Source organism: Atractosteus spatula, chromosome 9, assembly GCF_055471065.1.
Source record: "Atractosteus spatula isolate fAtrSpa1 chromosome 9, fAtrSpa1.hap1, whole genome shotgun sequence".
Lineage (NCBI taxonomy): Eukaryota > Metazoa > Chordata > Actinopteri > Semionotiformes > Lepisosteidae > Atractosteus > Atractosteus spatula.
This window is the reverse complement of record NC_142714.1, coordinates 44628715-44648896: the sequence shown is the minus strand read 5'-3', so window position 1 is coordinate 44648896 and position 20182 is coordinate 44628715. Positions and strand designations below refer to the sequence as shown.

Here is a 20182-nt window from a genome sequence, read left to right as displayed (position 1 = left end):
TACAGTATAAAAGAAGACTCAAAACTAGGAAAAGGATTTCTTGCACTTTATTGTTGTTTTTCACGTTACAAGTTTGGTTTATTTGAAACAAACCCATCAGTTACACAACTATTTCCAAACACTGTACTTAAACTGATAGATTTGATGGCTTTGATCTGATTTTTCCCTACGTCCATAGCAACTACATTATTGTCTTTGCGTTTAATCAATAACTACACTTCAGGGTTGAAAGGGGGGAATCAGGTTTATTTTTTTGAAGAAGCTGACCTCAAAAATGCAATGCGGAAAAAAATTACTATCTTTTTAAATATCTTTATCAAACGATAAGGCCTGAAAGAATTTGATTCAAATATTAACTTGGCCCGACTAGTTTAAGATCAACAATCCAAATTTGGGGGGCAGCTTTTTGCTTACAAATTAAAACAATTCCTTTACACAACAACTTCTGAGTGTCTAATATAAGACAGTTTAGCCAACTTATTAAAGCTGACCTTCTGGGGAGCTCATAAAGGTGGCTGGGCTACATTTAACAATTGATCTACTAGCGATCCAAATAGATGGGCTGAATAGATTTCTCTCTATTCTCTTTTCTTCTTCATAACAATAAGATTAACCTGACATTCCAATTTAGAATCACACTTAAAGACATTATGGTTATGTCAATGAAAAGTACACAATGGAAAAATTAAGATCTACAATGTTTTCAGCTGCAGCTGCACATAAAAAAGCATTTTTTTAAATTAATCTTGCAGCTGCCCATAGCCATCTAATTTAACACCAAAATTAGATTTTTAATATCTTGAGCACATAAAATCAGGCCTAGAAACTATTAATAATAAAACAACTGAAAACAAATATGTGCACTACTGAAAATACATTTTATTGAATTCACAGTGTGACATACTGCAGTTTGTTGTATGTATAATTTTATTTAAGTCAGAATTTCTGGTTTAGTTTGGGGAACTTTTTTATGCAACAAACATTAAGTAATTACATTTAATACAATCTTTTTACAAAGCCAACTTTTACACCCTATATTCATTTTAAGTAACACAATGAATGCTTTAAATATAAGTAAATTCACAATAGCTAGTTTCGTACTGCAGTCATACATTATTGGAACAGAATGAATTACTGTGTTTGAGATAACACTTGAAGAAGGTGACTGCTCAAAAAAAATGCAAAGATCTGTTGATTCCCCACCACGTTAGCAAATAATAAGCTTTAAACACCAGTCTGTTATAATATCCTGAACATTACGGTAAAGTAGTACACTTAAAAAACATAAAGAATGCCGATGTTCAGCAATGAATTCAGGTAGCCATATGCTTTGTGCTTTGATTAACCTTCCAGTTCCCCAGACTCTATGGCATCTTGGTATGACTTACTAGCTCCTTCCTTCTCATCTGGAACGATCTTGATGAGGTCATCTATACGTAGTATGGTGATAGAAGCTTCAGTAGCGAATTTTATGCTTTTGGTTTTCACCACTGTGGGCTCAAAGACACCTGCTTGCTTGTTGTCTCTTGGTTTGCCATTAACAAGGTCTAGACCAATCCTGCAAAAAAATACAAGATTCATTTCTGGTTTGGAGCCACCCATTTCAATAAAAGTATTTAAAAAAATAATATGATAGGAAAAAAGTTAGTATAGATAATACAATATAAATCTCAAACACAACAGTATAATATGTCAATGCTGGAACTGTCATTTGTAAAGAGTAGAGCTTTTATGATGTTTGGTATTGAAAAAACAAATTGTCAAGTAACACTTACCATTTGAAATGCTTGCGATCAGGATTGATCTGGGCCTGGTTGTGGAAGGCTCTGAGCTTGGCCACTAGGTCAATGGAGTCCTGGGCTGCATTCACCGCCAGGACCTTTGGAATGATGAGCATTGAGTGGGCAAACTCAGCTATAGCCAGCTGCTCCCTGGAGCCCTTTACGATAAAAAAAGATATCTTCATTCAATTATCCATTCAAAAATAAAACTATGTTCTTGTAAAAGCTGGACATGACTACATCACAGAATAGGCAATACTATTTACAGAAATGTCAACGTAACTTGGTGTCATTTTGTGGTCTTGCCAATATTTTAACTTATGGAATTCATAATCAGAGTGCATTCTGTGTTATGAGTAACCAATCTCTATAAAACAAATAAAGACCATAGTGGTTGCGAAGTTTTCCAGGTAGATGCTGAGCGCCGTTTCCACGGCACCCCCTCCTGCCACCAATGATTTGGACTCTAGGACTCTCTTCACTACACACAGGGCATCGTGAACGGAGCGCTCCATCTCGTCACACATGAAGTCATTGGCTCCCCTTAGAATCACGGAGGCAGCTGTCCGAGCTTTTGTACTGGAATTAGAAATGCAATGAACGTTCATCACAGAGGAACAGAGAAAGTTCTAAACCTAAGTGTCCTTAATCGCTACTGGGATCCTCCATAATAAGTCAATCACAAAATGGCTGCTTTTGTTCTCCATGCATTATGGACCTGAATGGCCAACCATCCTTTTCATTCTTCCCATGATACCCTCCATTTCCCCATCACTGGTAAATACAGAAGTGTGATATCGATAGTTTTATACCTTTTAAGCAGATCTGTCATACTAATTTAGAATTTGTATTAAAGTTACAAAAATTATGTTGTTTTATGACTTATGACCTCATTTCATTTTTACATGACAATTTAGACCCCTGTTTACATCTCCTGAAGTTTCTGGAAGGACTAGGGTAAGTAAATTATTTCAAACGTCATTTGAGTTTTAAACATCATGTTACTTTGGATCAACACACACTTCCAACCCAGTCACCAGTACCTGGCATACACAACTGTATCAAATTCTTCTAGCAGCAAAACATGTTTGATTGGCAAATATTTTAGTGTCTGTGTTATCTAGACTTACTTCTTGATGAGAATGAGCTCATCATCACAGATCCACTCTTGTATCACTTCTTCTGCCTGACCCAGCAGGGAGGAATCAAAGGTTTCCTCTCCTTCCAGGTTCACCAGAGTAGGGCACACAGAGGCTGGAGGCAACCACGGGAAATACAAGCTAAAAAGTCAGTGCATATGCTGAACAACAGTCAGACTGTGAGTGATGAGGTCTGGGTAGATTACTTTAGCAGATATCTTTTATTTTTAAGCGAGAATGACGCACTGCTGAATTTAAATACTGAAGCAAAAATAATCTGATTGTTCCTAACTTGGCACCAAGGCTGTTGTCTTACTTACCCATAATTAGGCACATCTTCAAGGCGTACAAAGAGCTTTGTAACTGCGGCCCAAAACTCAAAAAGGTGAAATCAACAGATAACTGAATTCATATGGAATGACCCTATTTCTACATATAGAGAAAAGCACACTTTTCAAATCAATTAGTTAAGATGTGAAAAAAGTTAAGAGGGAGAAATTGTTCAAAGTACCGCCAGTGGCCTTTGCAATTCTTCTCAGGTCTTGCTTCAGCACTCTTCTTACTGCCATGGCACCCGCTTCCACAAAGTACTTGAGACAGATGTCATCAATCCCTCCTGTGGTGAGGATCACGTTAGCCCCTGCTGCCAGGATTTTCTGAATTCGTTCTTTTGTGATATCAATTTCCCTGTGCAACAAGAAACAGGAATTACCTCACAGCCTACTTTCTGCACCGAAGTATACTGATGTTCTTCTAGCATCAAGACTCACATTGTTCTGAATGTGCTGAAAACAAGGGAGAAGTGTATTTTAAATTCTCAGCATGTGCTGTGCACAACATCACAGATCAAAGAGATTTGAAAAAAGGTTTCCTGAAGTGTTTTCATGCACCTAACCATACGTTTTTTCCTTGCACACAATAAGCAACATTTTACCAGTCATTGCTGTACCTTTGGCGAATTTGCTGAAGCTTCTCTGGGTCAGAAATGACAACATGTACTCCCAGTTTCATCTTGGTTTTCTGCAGACTGAAGTCCAGACATGCGATCTTCGCACCAGTAATTTTCTTGGGCATTGCTTTGGAAAAAAATTAATTGATTTTACTTTTTTTCTGCTGTGGATGTCATCCAGATTACTGTACTTCATCAAATTTTAGTGACTCTGCTTGAGTTTAGAGAATAGTAAATCCACAATTAAATTAAGGACAGTTATTACATATTACTTAATAAATTTATTAATTTGCTTAGTAGACATCCATATCTGGGAGAGTTGGATAGGGAATAATGTACAGCAGAAAACTATATTAAGTATAAAACAATCATGGAGAGTAAGGTTAAAATTAATTAATAAAATGACAATAAGTCTAGCTCAAACTGGAAGAGCTCCACACAAACAAAATGAAATAAGTAGAATTTGGATACATTTAACAACACACTGCTTAATTGCAGGCACAGTGTGCTGCCCCTGGCAATATTTCAAGGATTTTGTCACTTCAGATTGGGTAATCATCAAGAATGTCTGAGACACTCATTCTTTAAGAGGGCTGACCTTTAACAGGCCATGTGTAGCCTCAAGCTTTTCAATTTGATACATAAGGATAGATAAGAAAAGTGCACAGAATATACAAGCACAACATATTTTCCAATATTTTATAACAACACAGTAATGTTAAGATAAATTTTGAAACTGAATTTATATTTTCAATTTTGAAAGAAAACTCCTGCATTTTGAAGCAGTATTATTGTGAGAAAAAAAAGAGCCTGACATAAATTAGCTAATATCCATTTAATACATAAAAAATAAACCTTAAAACTAAAGCACTTCTAAAGTACACATCAAACACCACACTTTATGAGTATAAGATGTGGAACATATCCAGAGTTTTTTTCAGCCTTCTTTAAGAAAACTTGTATGACCTCCCAGGCAAACTAATTCCCAATATAATCATGAAACACTAGATTCCATCTGCTACCCACCTGGCCCTTTAAAGAATATAATACTTTATCTGACTCCTGAACCACGTACATGAAACAGACAAGTTTAGAAATAATACGTTTCACAAATGTGATATTTCACTTGCAGAGTTGTACATTAATACATTCTTAAAACTGCTTAAGTAGGAAAAAAACACGTAGCACCAGATGATAAAAAGTTGGCCTCTTTGTATATATTTAAAGGGTTACTGAAATCAAAAGCTAAATTTCACAGGCCTTTTATGGTCCTTCTAGTGAATTAAATAAAAACAGACATATTAACATTTTAATAAGAACATTAAAAACACATATTAAGCACAAACAAATGCTCATGGTAAAACAAATAAGTCTTAAGGAAACATTTTTAAAAATATTAAATTATAATACCTTGTGAAGCCACAGTGCAGTTAATGGCATAGCCATTGACCAGCATGCTCTCCCTCTGGCTTTGACCATGGGCTTTAAGCACATTAACTGAATTAATGGGGTAGTGATATTGGCCTTTACCATCAGCAAATTTCACAGCCATGACTGCATCCACTACCATATTGGCAAAGAAATCGGCATCAGTGAAAACTGTAGTCAAGGAAAACGCTGGAATAAACAGTGTGCTTTTCAAAATGGCAAAATCCATAAAGAATAACAAAACTTTTAAAAAGTATTTTTTGTTTTGGATATAACATTGGAAACTTCTACTAGTTTTGTCTGCATGAAATCTACATCACTGTGTCCAAGTAAATGAAAGAACAGCCATTATCACACATTTCTGAATTAGGGTCGTAATGTGCAGTAGTAGTTAAGGCTTAGAAGGCACACCACTGCTGTACCCTAGAGCAAGGTATCCAGCAAACCCAGTTGTTGTACAAAAATCACTTAAATTTTAATAACTGTTTATGCAATTCAGGGTCATGGTGGCAGGTAGTCTATCCCAGGAAGCATTGGGCACAAGGCTGGACACAAACTGGCTGGGACACTCGTCTTTCACAGGACCAGCTGTCGTAAGATTTGCAAAAATAAACAGAATATATAATGGTAATATCTAAAAGTGGTTTTAGATAAAACACAAAGACGTTAAAAATAAATTGAGGGAGCTTCTTTAAAGAAAACATACTTCTGATGTACTTCAAGCAGAATGTAATTTCAGAGTTGAAGTTACTGATCTAAAAATTGCGAGAAAAATTTTTCAATGTACAGTACTATTCAAATCAGTGCTTTACTGCTATAAAATATAAAGAGACTTGGCTTTACTTTGTAGATTTTGGGGAAGAAATATCTTGTTGGCATACAATTCTGATTGATTGACAGATACGGATTGCAGTAGGACATTGATGGGGAAGTCTGGAATAAGCTTCCAAGCCTTACTGTCAAAAATGATACCCTGGCTTCATTCAAGAAATGGGTAGGTGAAATTATTGGATACATCAGCAACAAGCAAACAAACTAGACAGGCTGAATTGGTCCTGCTTGATTGCAATCTTTCCTACATCGTTTTGTCTACATTTCTCTTCAGTGTGTCTGGAAGTGGGCTATAGGTATTTCACTGAGCAACATGTAGTAAATTACTAGTGTGTTAAATCATTAAGCAAAAAACTGAATGCCAGGGGAATGATTTTATCTTGTGAAACAGCAAATTAATCACTGAATTTGATCTTATGTATCTTGAGATCGCAACTAAACCAAAAGAACTGTGCTTCACCGTTTTGTGTAACAAGTTGTATTACAGTTTCAAAGGATATTTTCCAATAATTTTTGAAGAAATTGATGACTTGGCCGCATTCACCAGACATTCTCGTCCCAGCTCATCTGTATTGATCGTCAGGTTTTCGTTGATAAATCTGACAGCTTCTCTAAAAATGGAAAAAAAAGATCAGCTACTAATAGAACCCATAAGGATTAATGCTTTGATTCAGACCAGATATGTACCGTTGAGATTGTCCAAAGACACTGTTATAAAACAGCTAAACGATGAATTACTCATCGCAGGTCAGACAGAAAGCAAATCACTTTCATTTTATGTTATCATCACTGTGTACAGTCTTAAAGTCCCATTTAATGATTACCAACTAGCTGGCTTTAGTGATTTATCTGTAATCCTCTCATCATCTTAGAGACTATATCTGCCTTATCAATAGGATCCACTTGTGCCCCAGCACAATAATGAAAAAGTGTCTCATCTTACTGGCTTATCAAATGCCACAGAGTTCATAAACGAAAGAAAACCAACTACATTTTACTCGGTTTTATTTTAAAATACAAAACACCTTGCAGACCTTGCAATTTTGTTTTGTCCTTAGCTCTGAAAGAAAATGACATAACAAAACACTTTCTTTTGACCCATGCTGTAATTACATCACTTTCAAAGTAAGCAAGAGTCCTTCAACTTTATTTCACACCATGCAACATTTAGGGCCACAAAAATCTGAGTTGAACTACAGTAGCAGGCACTTGTAATACACTGGGTTCAGTCTGTTTCTTAATCAAACTACTTTCTACCTTATTGTTCTGCACTGAGACATAATGTGAAGTCGAAAAGTTGTTTTTTTTTTTGGTCAGTCGAGAAGTACTCTAGGAATAATGCAGTGCTGATCATGGTTGGGATGTTTTCAATTTAGTCTCCTAGGACTGATAAAGAAATCTTAAATTCTGACCGACATGCCTGGTGCTTTTCAGACAATGCTCTATTTTATACTGCAGTGCCACTTGATGAATGGATGTTCAATTGAGGTGATGATTCATAACACTACCTTCACTCTGACAGCCCCAGACATCTTACAGAATTCTAATTAGGAAGTCTTAATGCTTCAGACACAGTCCAGCTCATTCTGTTGATCAGGAGACCACAGAATCCTACTACATATAAATAACTGCAAGAGCTTTACACGTCAACGATTTCTCTCTGTGAATACAAAATAAAGGGGTGAGACCAATCTGTCTTACCACCTGGGGCCTGAATAAAAACCAAAAGCTTTCGAGCTTCGCATCAAAAAACAATGAGAAAACAATTCCAAGGAGAGCAGAAGAAAAATGTCAATTGTATCTCATTCAATCTATGATGTAATACTGTTCTGGGATGTAATAATGTGGTATTTTGTATTGGTTTCAGAGCTGTAAGTCTATCAAACTAGGGACCCTAGTAGGATAAGAATGCAGGCAGTTGTATGAAATGTTCAATAGTGATAGCTGTAACCACTTCAATATGAACATATACATGTTATCTATACTACACACTATGTGACACAGCATCAGGAAAAGTTAAGAAAAGTGGCCGAGGGTCCTGAGAGACTCTGAGCTCTTTATCATCTTGCCAAAAAACTCATAGTTCTTTGAGGTATAGCAAGGGTTATAAGAACTAGTGCCCAAAGGGCTGTTCATTTTTAAGAGTGCAGACTAGGATGGCCCCGAGACACATGAGGAACACTAGTAGTATATTTAAAACCAAAACAGCTGATGTATTTTGCAGTATAAATTGTTGGTAAGTGGAGTAGTCACCCAAACCTTCAGATACTGTAGGTCTGAGCCATGTTGTGGTTATTATCAACCCACAACTGTCCCATAACTTCTTAGACAACTATTCATCAAACAACAACAACAACAACAACAATAATGAAAATAATACTCCAGCCCTACTGAGTTAGGAACAAAAAAAGGAAAATAAAATCTGAATTCAACTACTAAAAACAAAATACCAAATTTGATGAGAGTAAATGAATGCATTAAACCTTTAAAAATAAATGCACAGTACCTTCAGTTTTGTATTAAAAGATCAGCTTCTGTGCTGCATTCATCATAAAAGTCAACTTACATTAATGCTACCTGTTTCACGACATGCCTGACTCTTGCTATGAGCAAAATAACATAGTAAATGATACAAACAAAAAGAGGCCATAAACCCAACTTGTTCACTTGGTTCTGTTAAGTAATTAATCCAAACGTTTTGTCCAAACCCTTCTTGACTGAATATAGCTGGGTAGTTTCTTCCAGATTTCCACAGCCTTTTATATAAATAAGTGTCAGTTATGCCAACTGCATGTAAATTTGTTGCACACCAAATTTGCACCTTCTTTAAAAAAGAAAGAAAAATACATTTCCATTTTATGAAAGCAAGAAACTTAATTCATTTTGCATCCTAAAAGACTCCTATAATACTTTATTATTTTTTGTATTGGGGAAAAAACGGGTATAAAAGGTTGCATGTTGTAAAATATTTTATAAACTTTGTCCAATTTGTTTTGTATACAGTATTTTTGTATGATCATTTTATACGGAATGCAGTTATTGGTTTTGAAAGAATTAAAAATAGACAAACATATGCCTAGCCAGGTCCATAAATAAGCTAACCAATATTTTGTCAAGGCCTTTTTAGCATCTTGTTTTAATCTAGATTCTTACTTGCAAGCCAAGCGATAACCACTGATGACACTGGTAGGGTGGATTTTCTGAGAAACTAGCTCTTCTGCGTTCTTCAGTAGCTCAGCTGCCAGTATTACCTGAAAAAAAACAAAGTTTAAGCTCTAAAAATACACTAATTTAGAATTAGTTCTCTTAATGTTAGATAACTGCAGTGGAACCCAGTACAAAAATCTATATTGCAAGCATGAGTCACCATTTAAGGTAATAACACCTCCCATAGAGATCAATTTATTTATATATAGCAAAAGGTATAACTATTAATACGAGATGGTGGTAACTTTACCCACGTTTACTAAACGTTTTCAGACAATGGGTCTTATCATGACAGTAACATATCAAATCTGATATAGGAGAAAAGGGCCAAACGTCTGGAACCAACCCTTCTCTGCCTGCTACACTTCACATAAGAAGCAAATGTTTGGTTAAGTGTCCATAAGATTTACTGGATGGTTGTTTAGGACTGTTAGGCAGATGGTCAGCTCCAGGAATACTTACAGATGCAGGAATCTCTGCTGGACAGCCATGTGTTAAAACAACTAGGAATTACAAACCAAATAGGTACAAGGTAAAAAAAGATAATCATCAATTCTTTCAAAGTTTACAAAATTATAAATCAGCGTATAAGATGAAAGACCACCTACAACTGAAGTTGTTCCATCCCCAACCTCCTTGTCTTGTAACTGGGCCAGTTCGCACAGAACCTTGGCAGCAGGATGTTCAACTTCAATCATCTTCAGGATTGTGGCCCCGTCATTTGTAATCGTTATATCCTTGAATTGGAACCAAAGACATTTCACAAAGTATAAATGCCCCATTCAAAAGCCTTGCTTAACATTATAAAGCGTTACAAACAAAATTTCCATCTTTGAGAATATATGGGCAAACAAAAGTGAAAAGAAAGTTTTAAAACAGGTAGCAAATATTATCATGTCAACACAAATGTTAATAAATCAAGTGATAAAATGGGCAAAAGCTAGTACTGGAAAATTTAGTCACTTTGTGCTTTTTTTTTAGTTTGCTTTGATCAAGGTTGGAAAAAAGAGTAGATAGTACAAGCTTTTAAACGTTCAGGGACTATAGCTAATAATTTGTTGGAGAATTCGTGTTGATTTCCCGAAAATTCCAATAGGCAAATTAACCGTTTAAAATAAAACACTCGTCTGTTTTCAGCAAAATTAGCTAACACTCTTGAAAATTACTTTATTGACATTATGAATAGGCATATGTAGAAGACTTTAATCCAGACTTACTCCAATGTCATCCACTAGCATCTTGTCAAGACCCACTGGTCCCAAGGAACTCTTCACAATGTTGGCTATAGATGCTGCAGCCATAACTATGTTAAGAGAAAATACTTGTTAAAAAACTCGAATTATGCAACGTATTATCCACTAAAAGGTTAAGCACGTTTCTTACAAAAAAAAAGTAAACCATTCTCTGGTTGTATATGCAACAGATATTATAGCGCATGGCTGTATAATATCAAAATAGTGACCTCGGAGGAAAAATAAAGAGCAATAATTCAATGTTTGCGCAGATTCTGCTAAGGCTTCTGTATGACGCCACACTGATACCCCAGCAAACAACTGTTCATAAACACAACCAAGGGCGGCCTCTTTCGCTGCGGCTATATATCAATAACGCGACAGATCAAGAGATGCCAATATTAAATTATTTCAACCGTATTATTTTTGTTATACACTTCAGCCAGAAGCCAGCCGACATAATTTCTACTCTCAGAGGGTACCAAAAAAGTTGCTGCGAAGAACCTTTTCTGGTCACATGACACTACAACCCATATACTGCGGGTTTTCATAGGTAGGTGGTATTCATGCTCTAGTTTCTGATCAGTTAATAACTCAAAATGTATTTTGTGATATGTACAAAAGGGCATTTATATGCCATGATAATCTTCTGTTCTATTTTCACTCTTCATCCTGCACATTTTAAATACCCCAGACTTACGCACCTCAATTTAAGCAGTATCTTAAAATATGCATAAAATACATCACTAGATGCACCACGGAACATATAACTCCAAATGTCACTTGAGAATTTCCAAAACCACGCAAAGGACATGGAACAGTATTTGCAATAACATGCATACAGTATTTCGCATTAAAGTATAGCTACCATTTTGTGTCCGCACCCATGCTCCAGTAGATCTCTGGCCTCTGACACTAAGCAGCCCTGAATCGAATTGTGACATTTTGGGAAAGAAATATAGATGTGAATTATTTTAAAATAATCCCATGTAGCTCTCCCTACGCATATACTACTGAACTTCTGATGGACAACCAGCCAACAAATTACCGCATTTCCCTGCCCCCCAACAAATAAGAGTCGTGATTGACAGCGGTTCTGACCAATTATAGTTCAAAGGCAATCTTGGAAATTTACGCCATTGCGGCTCTTGTAACAAAGGCGGTCGGCTCAGTTATGAATACAGCTGGTGAGCCAAAATGGAAAACAATCTCTTACAGTTTCCTCTGAATGTTGCGCACGAAAAGATTAACAGGTGACGTCTAAGGTTTAAAGGCTAGTTTATTTTGAACATATATTTGGAGAGTATTCTACCATTCAAATCATAATGCATTGTATTTTTACGGTGTTTTTCCTCCACGGTAAAATGTACTTATATTTTAAATTCATACCCTTTTTGGCGGTTCTTTTTTGAACATGCCTTGCAAACGTCGTGGTAAATTTTTATAACCTGAATAGTGTTTATTTTTACTACTGGGATGATGTCTACAATCATGTGTTGCTTGCTAGTTATCGAAGTTCTGGAACTATGCAAAAGCGGCACTACCGAGTACTCATATCATGGTGGTGCTGTTGTACAAACCACTGACACCCTGTCGGTTTTCTAAGGATGGGAATAATATATACCATGTAAACCTTAAAAAGGTAACACGGTTTCCCAATTAAGCGTCTTGAAACCTTAGTGCAAATTCAGATCACTAATACAGTAGTTTGAAATAAACATAAATGTTGGGTAATTTACCTTTGTTTTAAATAAAGGTGTTTTTCGGAACGTTGAATTGTGAAAACGGTCATGCCTCAGAGAAGATAAAAAACGACGTTTCTATGCCTCATGAGCACTGCGCGATTGTGAGTGAATACGTTTAATTTATTCTAATATCGAAAACTGTTTTTTGCAGTTTATTTGCGATAATATTAATCTCTACAATACCTTAGTGATAAGGTCTGTTTTATAAACCACACTATCGACTGAACACTAAGGGGCGCTTCAATCCACTACTTCTCAAAAACTCGGAATAAAAAGCAAAAAAAAAAATACTGCCGAGATTTAACTCTTAATATTAAGAGTACAAAAGCAGCACGAAAAAGATGTATGATTCTGTCAGATGTTTACATTTTAATTATTGCTACAATATTATAGTGGTGAGATGGTTAGCATTGATCAGTTTTCTGAATCCAACACCATGACGTAATTTTTATTTTGACAAAGCATCGAGGAATCCATGCTTTTTTGTTTAATTTGGAAAAGGTATTATTTGAGGAAGAAATTAATGTGTAATAAATGTGACAAAAATGTTTATGGAAAATCATATATCGAATGATGTCTTCTTTTAAATAATTGATCCTAAAATTATGATTGCGCTGTAACCAGTTTCTAAACCTTTTAATATTTTGATCCCAACCATAAATTACCAGGAAAACTAATTATCTACTGCAGGGTGCCAGTATACTGAAGTGTTCTGGTATTACCTTAGTGGGCCGAAGATAAATAGCGTTTGCTGTAATGGAGATCAGGCTTGGCTCAATGCTGAGAACAGCGCCTGTAATATTACACTGAATGTAATTGAAGTGTAGAGTGTTGCTACTGCTGGAACGATGTGAACACATTTTAAATTGGTATCTGTGTGGAGAAGAGGTGGAGTTAATAAATAAATCCTAAAAATTGCCTGCTGTCTATTAGGTTTTTTGGAGGTGTACAGAAGTCACTGGAAGATCCTCTAACTATCTGAGTGAACTAATTCTGATCTCAGCCTCTTAATGGCCTGCAGCTAGCAAGTGTATTGGGTTGTTTAGTACTATACAGAGTAGCTCCCTGTTATTTTCTCATATCTTTTATTACATTTCATTTAGGGATTTTTAAAAAGATTTATTTTTTCATTTGGAGGGGATTTTGATTAGTTTGAAAAATCTGTCTATACCTCAAAGACTGTTTGCAGGCTCGTTTAAAGTTTTCATAGAACTGTTCTGAGTGGGGGGAAAAAAGACTGCTGCTAATAAAGATGAAGTCAAGCACACAAATATGACATATGTAAAGTAATAATACTTAACATTAGTAATTTATGTTTCTTTGCTAAAGGTCATGTGCAAGGTAACGTACTGCTTCCATTCTTTATAATAATATCACATAACATCTCTGATCTGAGACATGGATCACTATTTAATATATCACTTAAATTAAATTTGTTTTATTTAATTGACTGCAGAATGAATCCACCACATTACTGCTAGAGGGTTTAAGGTAAGTAAGCATTTGCAGCATTGCAGTGAATATAATTAAATGTCACCATTTTTTACAAGGTGCCTTTTGTTGTGTCAGTCTGTCAGTTTTTACTTCTCTGTAATTCAAGCTTTGAAAAGGAGAAAAGGAAGAATTTGACTTTATCCAAAAAACTATCTGTTAATCAAATCTTGACAGTCATTTCAAATAATCTCAAGGTATTACAAGGTCTCACCTTATAATACCTTGTATTAAATAATAAATTAAGTAATAAAAAGGTTTTACCAATTTACCAAAGGTAGAAAAATACATTTACCATACTCCTGTGGCTATAGTTTGTGTATTTTGTCTTCTAAACGCAAGAGGCATTTAAATATAACTGACAGGAATATTGGATCCCAGGCATAAAATTATCAATTTCCCTGAGAAATGCACTTCAGCTCTGTAACCACAGATTGCTTCATTTTTTATCATACTTTTCCCTGTCACTTACGCAGATTTTCTACCACCGTATCAAGTCTGTAGACTAAAACAAAGACAACCGCCTTAATTCAACTGAGGTTTTTTAGCAACGCTATGTGCAAGAGCAATATCGGTCTACCATTTAAGTTAGGATGTTTTCCAGTATTCTTAGAAGTTAAAGTTTCACTTTATCAAAAAAGAAATGTGATATTATGCTTCAAGCATCTGAAACACATTATCTTTATTACCAAAAAAAAACCTTTTTGAGTTGCTATTAAGATCAATACAGTCTTGCAGGGAATAATAGGTTTATCCATCCATCCATTTTCTAACCACTTTATCCAATACAGGGTCACTGGGGAGCTGGAGCCTATCCTGGCAAGTAATGGGCATGAGACAGGATACACTCTGTACAGAATGCCAAGCTATCACATAGACACAAACACGCACACATTCACACCAGGGCCAGTTTTTCCAGAAGTCAATTAACCTACCAGTACTGTATGTCTTTGAACTGTGAGAGCAGCCAAAGGGAAACCAAGCAAACAGAAGGAGAATGTCCAAACCCCATGCAGATACAACTCTAGGAATTCAACCCAGGGCCCCTGTGCTTCCAGGGAGCAATGCTAACCAGTGTGCCACCATGACATCCGTAATAGGTTTTTTAATAATGTAATTATTTCATTAATTCAGGTGGGTAGCTGCGTCAGCATGCGTAGGCTTCAAAGGAACAAGTAATAGGTTTATTCCATGCTGAAAAAAAGAAGAAAGAAAACACACCTGAAGAAGGCTCCACGGCCGAAACGTTGTGTTCTCTTTCTTCTTTTTTTCAGCATGGAATAAACCTATTGTTCCATTATTTCATTAATGTTTCCTTTGAATTCAACTTTATAATGCTTTCAAAACATCTTCTTATAGTCTACATAAGATACTAGAACCACATTCATAATGCTATGACTTTTGTTTAGAAAAACATAATGGATACACAAGTGTTCAAACATTGGTCAAACTGTATGTTGTAGTATGTTTTAGGTATAGAGCTGTTGGTGGGGATAGGATTAGGGTTAGGACTTGAGTGATGGTTGGAGTTAGGTTTGCAGGTAGGTTAGGATTAGGTCGTAAAATGAATGTGTCAGTTGTGTCTTTTGGAAGAATGATTACAAAGAGTTCTGAATGTTATTGTAATGTCTCATGTAGCTTCAAAGAAGGTATTTTGAAGGTTGCATAAAATCTTATTTGCCAAATTAACTCTTTTACCATTACCATTTTTTAATTGACAATTTAATGAGCATTTTTAATTAGGCCTGAAAATGCTTGATACAACTGTAAATCAACTTTTAAGGTCTCCTTCATGCTGTGTGTTTTGTTATACCATGTAATTATTATATTTCTCTGATGCTGTTTAAAAATAAAATGTGTATCGTGATATTGATAGGAGTAGCATAGTTTGTGGTAATGATATCTGAAAAGCTGCATGCAAAAAGCAACCACACTGTGCCATGATAATGTGATGGCAAAGCAAACCATAGCTAACTCCCAGCACAGCAATTAGCAGTTTCATTTGAAAAGACTGTAACTGATTAAATTACACAAAGCATGCTTTTTATAATTTTCTCATACACTATACATATTCATACAGACAAACTGCATTAGGAGCCCCTAGGGCAGGGGTTTACTTTCAGTCATGATGTTTTGCTTAGGATAAAAGAATTAACCAGATAAAATAATGACAATAACCATTAAAAAGTAGCAAATTAATGAAATCTGTAAGCTTATATCCCTTGGCTTTGAGTTGGGGGGATCTTAAGAGTTATGTAATTAAACCAAAAGATAAGGCTTGTCTCTCCTCACGTTTTCCCTCAAGGTAATTTAAATGGTACACAAATATTGCTCCTGTAATGCTTATTTATTTGTTGAAAGCATTCAGAAATGTTTCATTTTTGCTTCCAATTCAAAACTGTGCTGTAAACAGACCTTTTTGTGCTGTTAGGAACCATAAAATTGACTTACTTTGTTCTCAAATGGTTTTAAAAAAAAGGATGCAGATTAGAATAAATGTTCATTGAAAATATATTATAAAGTGGTTCTGTTTTAAAATAAATAACTGTATAATTAGAAATATAGATACATTTTGAATATGTTTTGACTTTTGAGCTTTACAGAGCAAATAGCATCATTATTTTAAAATTGTGTATGTAATATTTATAAATGTTACAGCAGAAGTCTGTTACTGTATATCAGAACTGTAATTTCAGAAGTAAAGTGTCAATACTTTGATAAAGTTAGCATTTAATTTTTGTTAAAGTCAGTTTAACTTCCAGTCATTTATCAGACAGACATTTAAAAAGCAGTGCTATCATTCCTGCATGGTAAAACAAAATTAAGCAAAGCCAAGATTTTATCAGAAAATTCAAGGTTATGATCCTTTCTGTGATTTGAAATCATATCACCATTTTCAGCCTAATTTTTTTTCTTTATATCTACATTTCAGCATTCACAATTCATTAACTTTTGGTCATCTCAATTCTTGTCGAAATGCTAACACAAACTCTTGAATGAATTGGGGAATATCGCTTGGGTTATTCCACAGTTGTAGTATACAGTATATGAAGTCAGAAAACAGTGGCACATTTTTTATTTTAATGTATGCTTTGTCATGTACTGTTCTGAGGCAACACATAAAAGGAGACTTGATCAACATGGTTTTTTTCAGCGATCTATATCAATGGTTCAGCTTTGTGAGTGGTGTTACAACCCAATCCAGTGTCTTATACTCCCAAGATGACATTTGAAATTTTCATATCTCAAGATAATTTCACTTGTTTATCTATTTCTTTGTATTTCTCCTCCATAATTGACAATGCAAAACTGGTAAAATGGTTTGGTAAAATTGCCATACATACACAAATACAACATGGAGTACATTTATGTATGTTAAAATAAAAATCTCAGTGCATGGTCAGTTGGGGGGGAAGAAGAAGGTAGATTATTGAAAGTTACTCTGTAAGGCATTTTTATCCAGTTTCTACAATATGCTAGCAGTATGAATTGGCCCAGAGCTCTGTTGTTGCATTGATTTTGATATTGTCCTCCAGTATTTTTTATTTCTTTCCTAAGCTGCAGAATTATGCAGTGCTAGCAGCTCTCTGTAGTGCCAGAAGAATGCAATTCCAATTGGCCACTGGGTTTCAAAATTAAAGAAAGAAATGGAAGTCATCTGTTTTCACAAAGGAATGGAGCCCAAAGATTCAATAACCACTCCACACTTATTCTCCATTGAGTTCCATATAGCCTCTTGCTCCTGATAATATCTGAATGTGGCTTTTTTTCAATTTATTTTCTTTTGGGATCTCCTTTCATTCTCAAAATTAATTAATATGGTGATTGAAGGTGGGCAGCATAGTGGTATAGTGGTTAGCTTTGCCTTTTTGCAGTGCTGGAGCCCTGGATTTTATTGTGGACCTGGGATGCTATCTGCATGGAGTTTGTATGTTCTTCCTGTGTTTGCGTGGGTTTCCTTTGGGTGCTCTGGTTTACTCCCATAGTCCAAACACACACTGGTAGGTTAATAAGCTTCTGGGAAAATTGGCCCTGATGTGAGTGTGTTCCTTAATATTTTATGGAAGATATATTCAGTACTTACTAAAAGCAGCTACTTGTTTATCATGGTATACATGACATTTGTACACAATGCAGACTGTCAAAAAGCAAATTAGTTTTAAAAAATGAATAAGAAAAGGATGCTCATAAGACTTTACAACACTGATAATTTTAATAGTGTGGCTTGTTTGTTTGTTAGCTTCTTGAGAGATTGGACTGTTCAGATACATTGGAGAAGCATACATTTTATTTAAGTTGTGTCAAAGTCAGTTCTGATTAACATCAGAACATAACAGACATTCAGCTTGTCTTGCTTGTTTGGTTGTTGGTGCTGCTTGGAATTGCTCTGTCACAACACTGTGTTATTTACAGTGTGCTCTTTTTTTGCCTTAACATCTTGTTTTAACTGGGTAGGTATTGACATTTTTTCATAGTCATTTTAATGAGAAAAAATTCCTAACTCAAAATTGCAGACTTGAGCAAGTATTCTATCATCTATAAGTTTCAGTCACTGTCATTTCTCTAGTGTCAGCAGAGTTGACAAAAAATGCTATACTTTTGGCAGTAGAAGGCTTTCGGCAAGGCATTTGCTATTGTGTCAAGATGCCATTATTAAACAAGATGTATTTTCCTTAAGTAAAGAAAGGGAATAAGCCAATCATTTATCTTTTAAACATTATGAAATTACTTCAGAAAGTTTTCTGGAGTCTCTGTTATTATAAACTCATGATATAATGTGGCTGTGACAGAAAAGTAAGAAAAAGAAATTTAAAAAAGAATGCTACAATGTCGGCGAATTTTTAAGGTAATCTATGTAGAATTTACTGCATCACCTAGTGATCCAGGTACAGTAGGAAGAACCAAAGAATTTTTTTAAACTCCTAAAGTTTTGTTAACTGATTCTATAATAGGCACAACACATTAGAATATGCCAAATATACATTTTTCTATTATTCTTTATTCTTTAAAGAATTCTTTATTTCTCAGAATTTTTCACTTGTTTTTTATTTTTACTTTTATTTTAATTTTACTTTTCCCAAGGCATTAACTCTTTAATGTTTTTTTAGTCAAGCTTACAGACTCCTTTTTTTTCTAAAAATAGAGTAGTTTTAAACTTCTTATGGGTTTAATATCTTTGAACGATCACTGGCAGCATTCAGATTAGATTTATTTAACCATAGAAGATAGCCTGATACATTTTAATAAGTAAATGGAAAAATGTTTTTATTCATTTTTTACAGAAAATGACCTTCTGCAATAATGTTAATGCTTTATTAAGGTTATTACCAAGTTGTATTTTGTATTTAGCACAGTAAAGATGTACAGTATATAATGATTCTTTCCTCTCACTAAATCAGACACTGAAGTTGACAAGTGTCAAAGAGGCCTTCCTATCATATCCCATCTAGATTATTATGTGACGTCTGGATATTCAGAGGTCAGATCATGGAACTGAAAAAAATTAGAGGTGAAATGAAATGAAACCTAAAGAACTACAGTGCCTGGAGAAATGTTTAAGCTGAGTGCAGAGGGTTCTTTCTTCCTAACATATGCAGAGAATGTTTCAAATTGGCTTTGGTGCTATAACCTTTGAAACTGTTTGTTTGGCGTCTATTGATTTAAGATGACAGAAGGTTAGTATCATTGCTCTCAACAGAACATATAATACAGAAGCAGGAGTTGCAGCAATGTATATTTGTGCTGGAGTTTTCATGTACTGCTTTCTTAGTTTTATGAAGTATCAACTCGTATCAAATCTACAGCAGTGATTATTCTCTCTAAATTAAAAAAATATGAATGGGATAATCAATGTGTAAGTACTAATAAATACACAACATAATATTTTAAAACACTAACCAAATGTACAATGATAATATTGTATATATTGTATATTATTGTATTTCTAGAGGTTTTCATCAATACTGTATGTATTACAAAAATTAATTTACTGTATCATGCTTGTTTTGGTTCCTGTACTATATTTGTGTTATTAAGGCAATTACATTTCATACAATAACTGGTGATTTCTGGTGATTTGAACAAATATGCAGTACTCAAAATACTCAGTACTCAAGTATGAGTATTTTAAGTACTGCTGTGGAAAAGTATGCCATTTTGCATTGTCCTGCTCTTGTGTTATTATTTATTTATACAGAATTATAGTATATGCTAATAGTCTAGTTAGTCATTTTGGTTTAATAATTAATCTGAATAGATGTGTATGTTTTTTACAAAAGTAGCCTTTTAGCTTTAGGGGTGTAGGGAGGAAAGAATTATGTTAATGACAAGAAACACCTGACAAGAAGTCAATTAGACTGGATTGGTAAATGTGATGGAC

General features: G+C 34.9%; 1 protein-coding gene across 1 annotated transcript; it reads right to left on the bottom strand.

Moving 5' to 3' along the window:
* Positions 1 to 33: 33 nt before the first annotated feature.
* LOC148828629 (T-complex protein 1 subunit alpha-like) lies at positions 34 to 11649 on the bottom strand. The gene is made up of 12 exons (XM_088926126.1): positions 11436 to 11649; positions 10553 to 10638; positions 9944 to 10072; positions 9282 to 9379; positions 6629 to 6739; positions 5280 to 5461; positions 3870 to 3996; positions 3432 to 3607; positions 2912 to 3035; positions 2168 to 2360; positions 1776 to 1939; positions 34 to 1558 (listed from the first exon to the last, which is right to left on the bottom strand). Exons 1-12 carry the CDS (start codon positions 11509 to 11511, stop codon positions 1342 to 1344), a joined length of 1683 nt encoding a protein of 560 aa, XP_088782252.1. The 5' UTR covers positions 11512 to 11649; the 3' UTR covers positions 34 to 1341.
* Between the last annotated feature and the right edge of the window lie 8533 nt (positions 11650 to 20182).

Coding starts and splice junctions, on each gene's coding strand:
- LOC148828629 (XM_088926126.1), bottom strand. CDS start 11,511: ATGTCACAATTCGATTCAGGGCTGCTTAGTGTCAGAGGCCAGAGATCT. Junction 9,380..9,943: donor GGGATGGAACAACTTCAGTT/GTAGGTGGTCTT, acceptor GTTTTTTTTCAG/GTAATACTGGCAGCTGAGCT. Junction 3,997..5,279: donor CTGCACTGTGGCTTCACAAG/GTATTATAATTT, acceptor TTTTTTCCAAAG/CAATGCCCAAGAAAATTACT.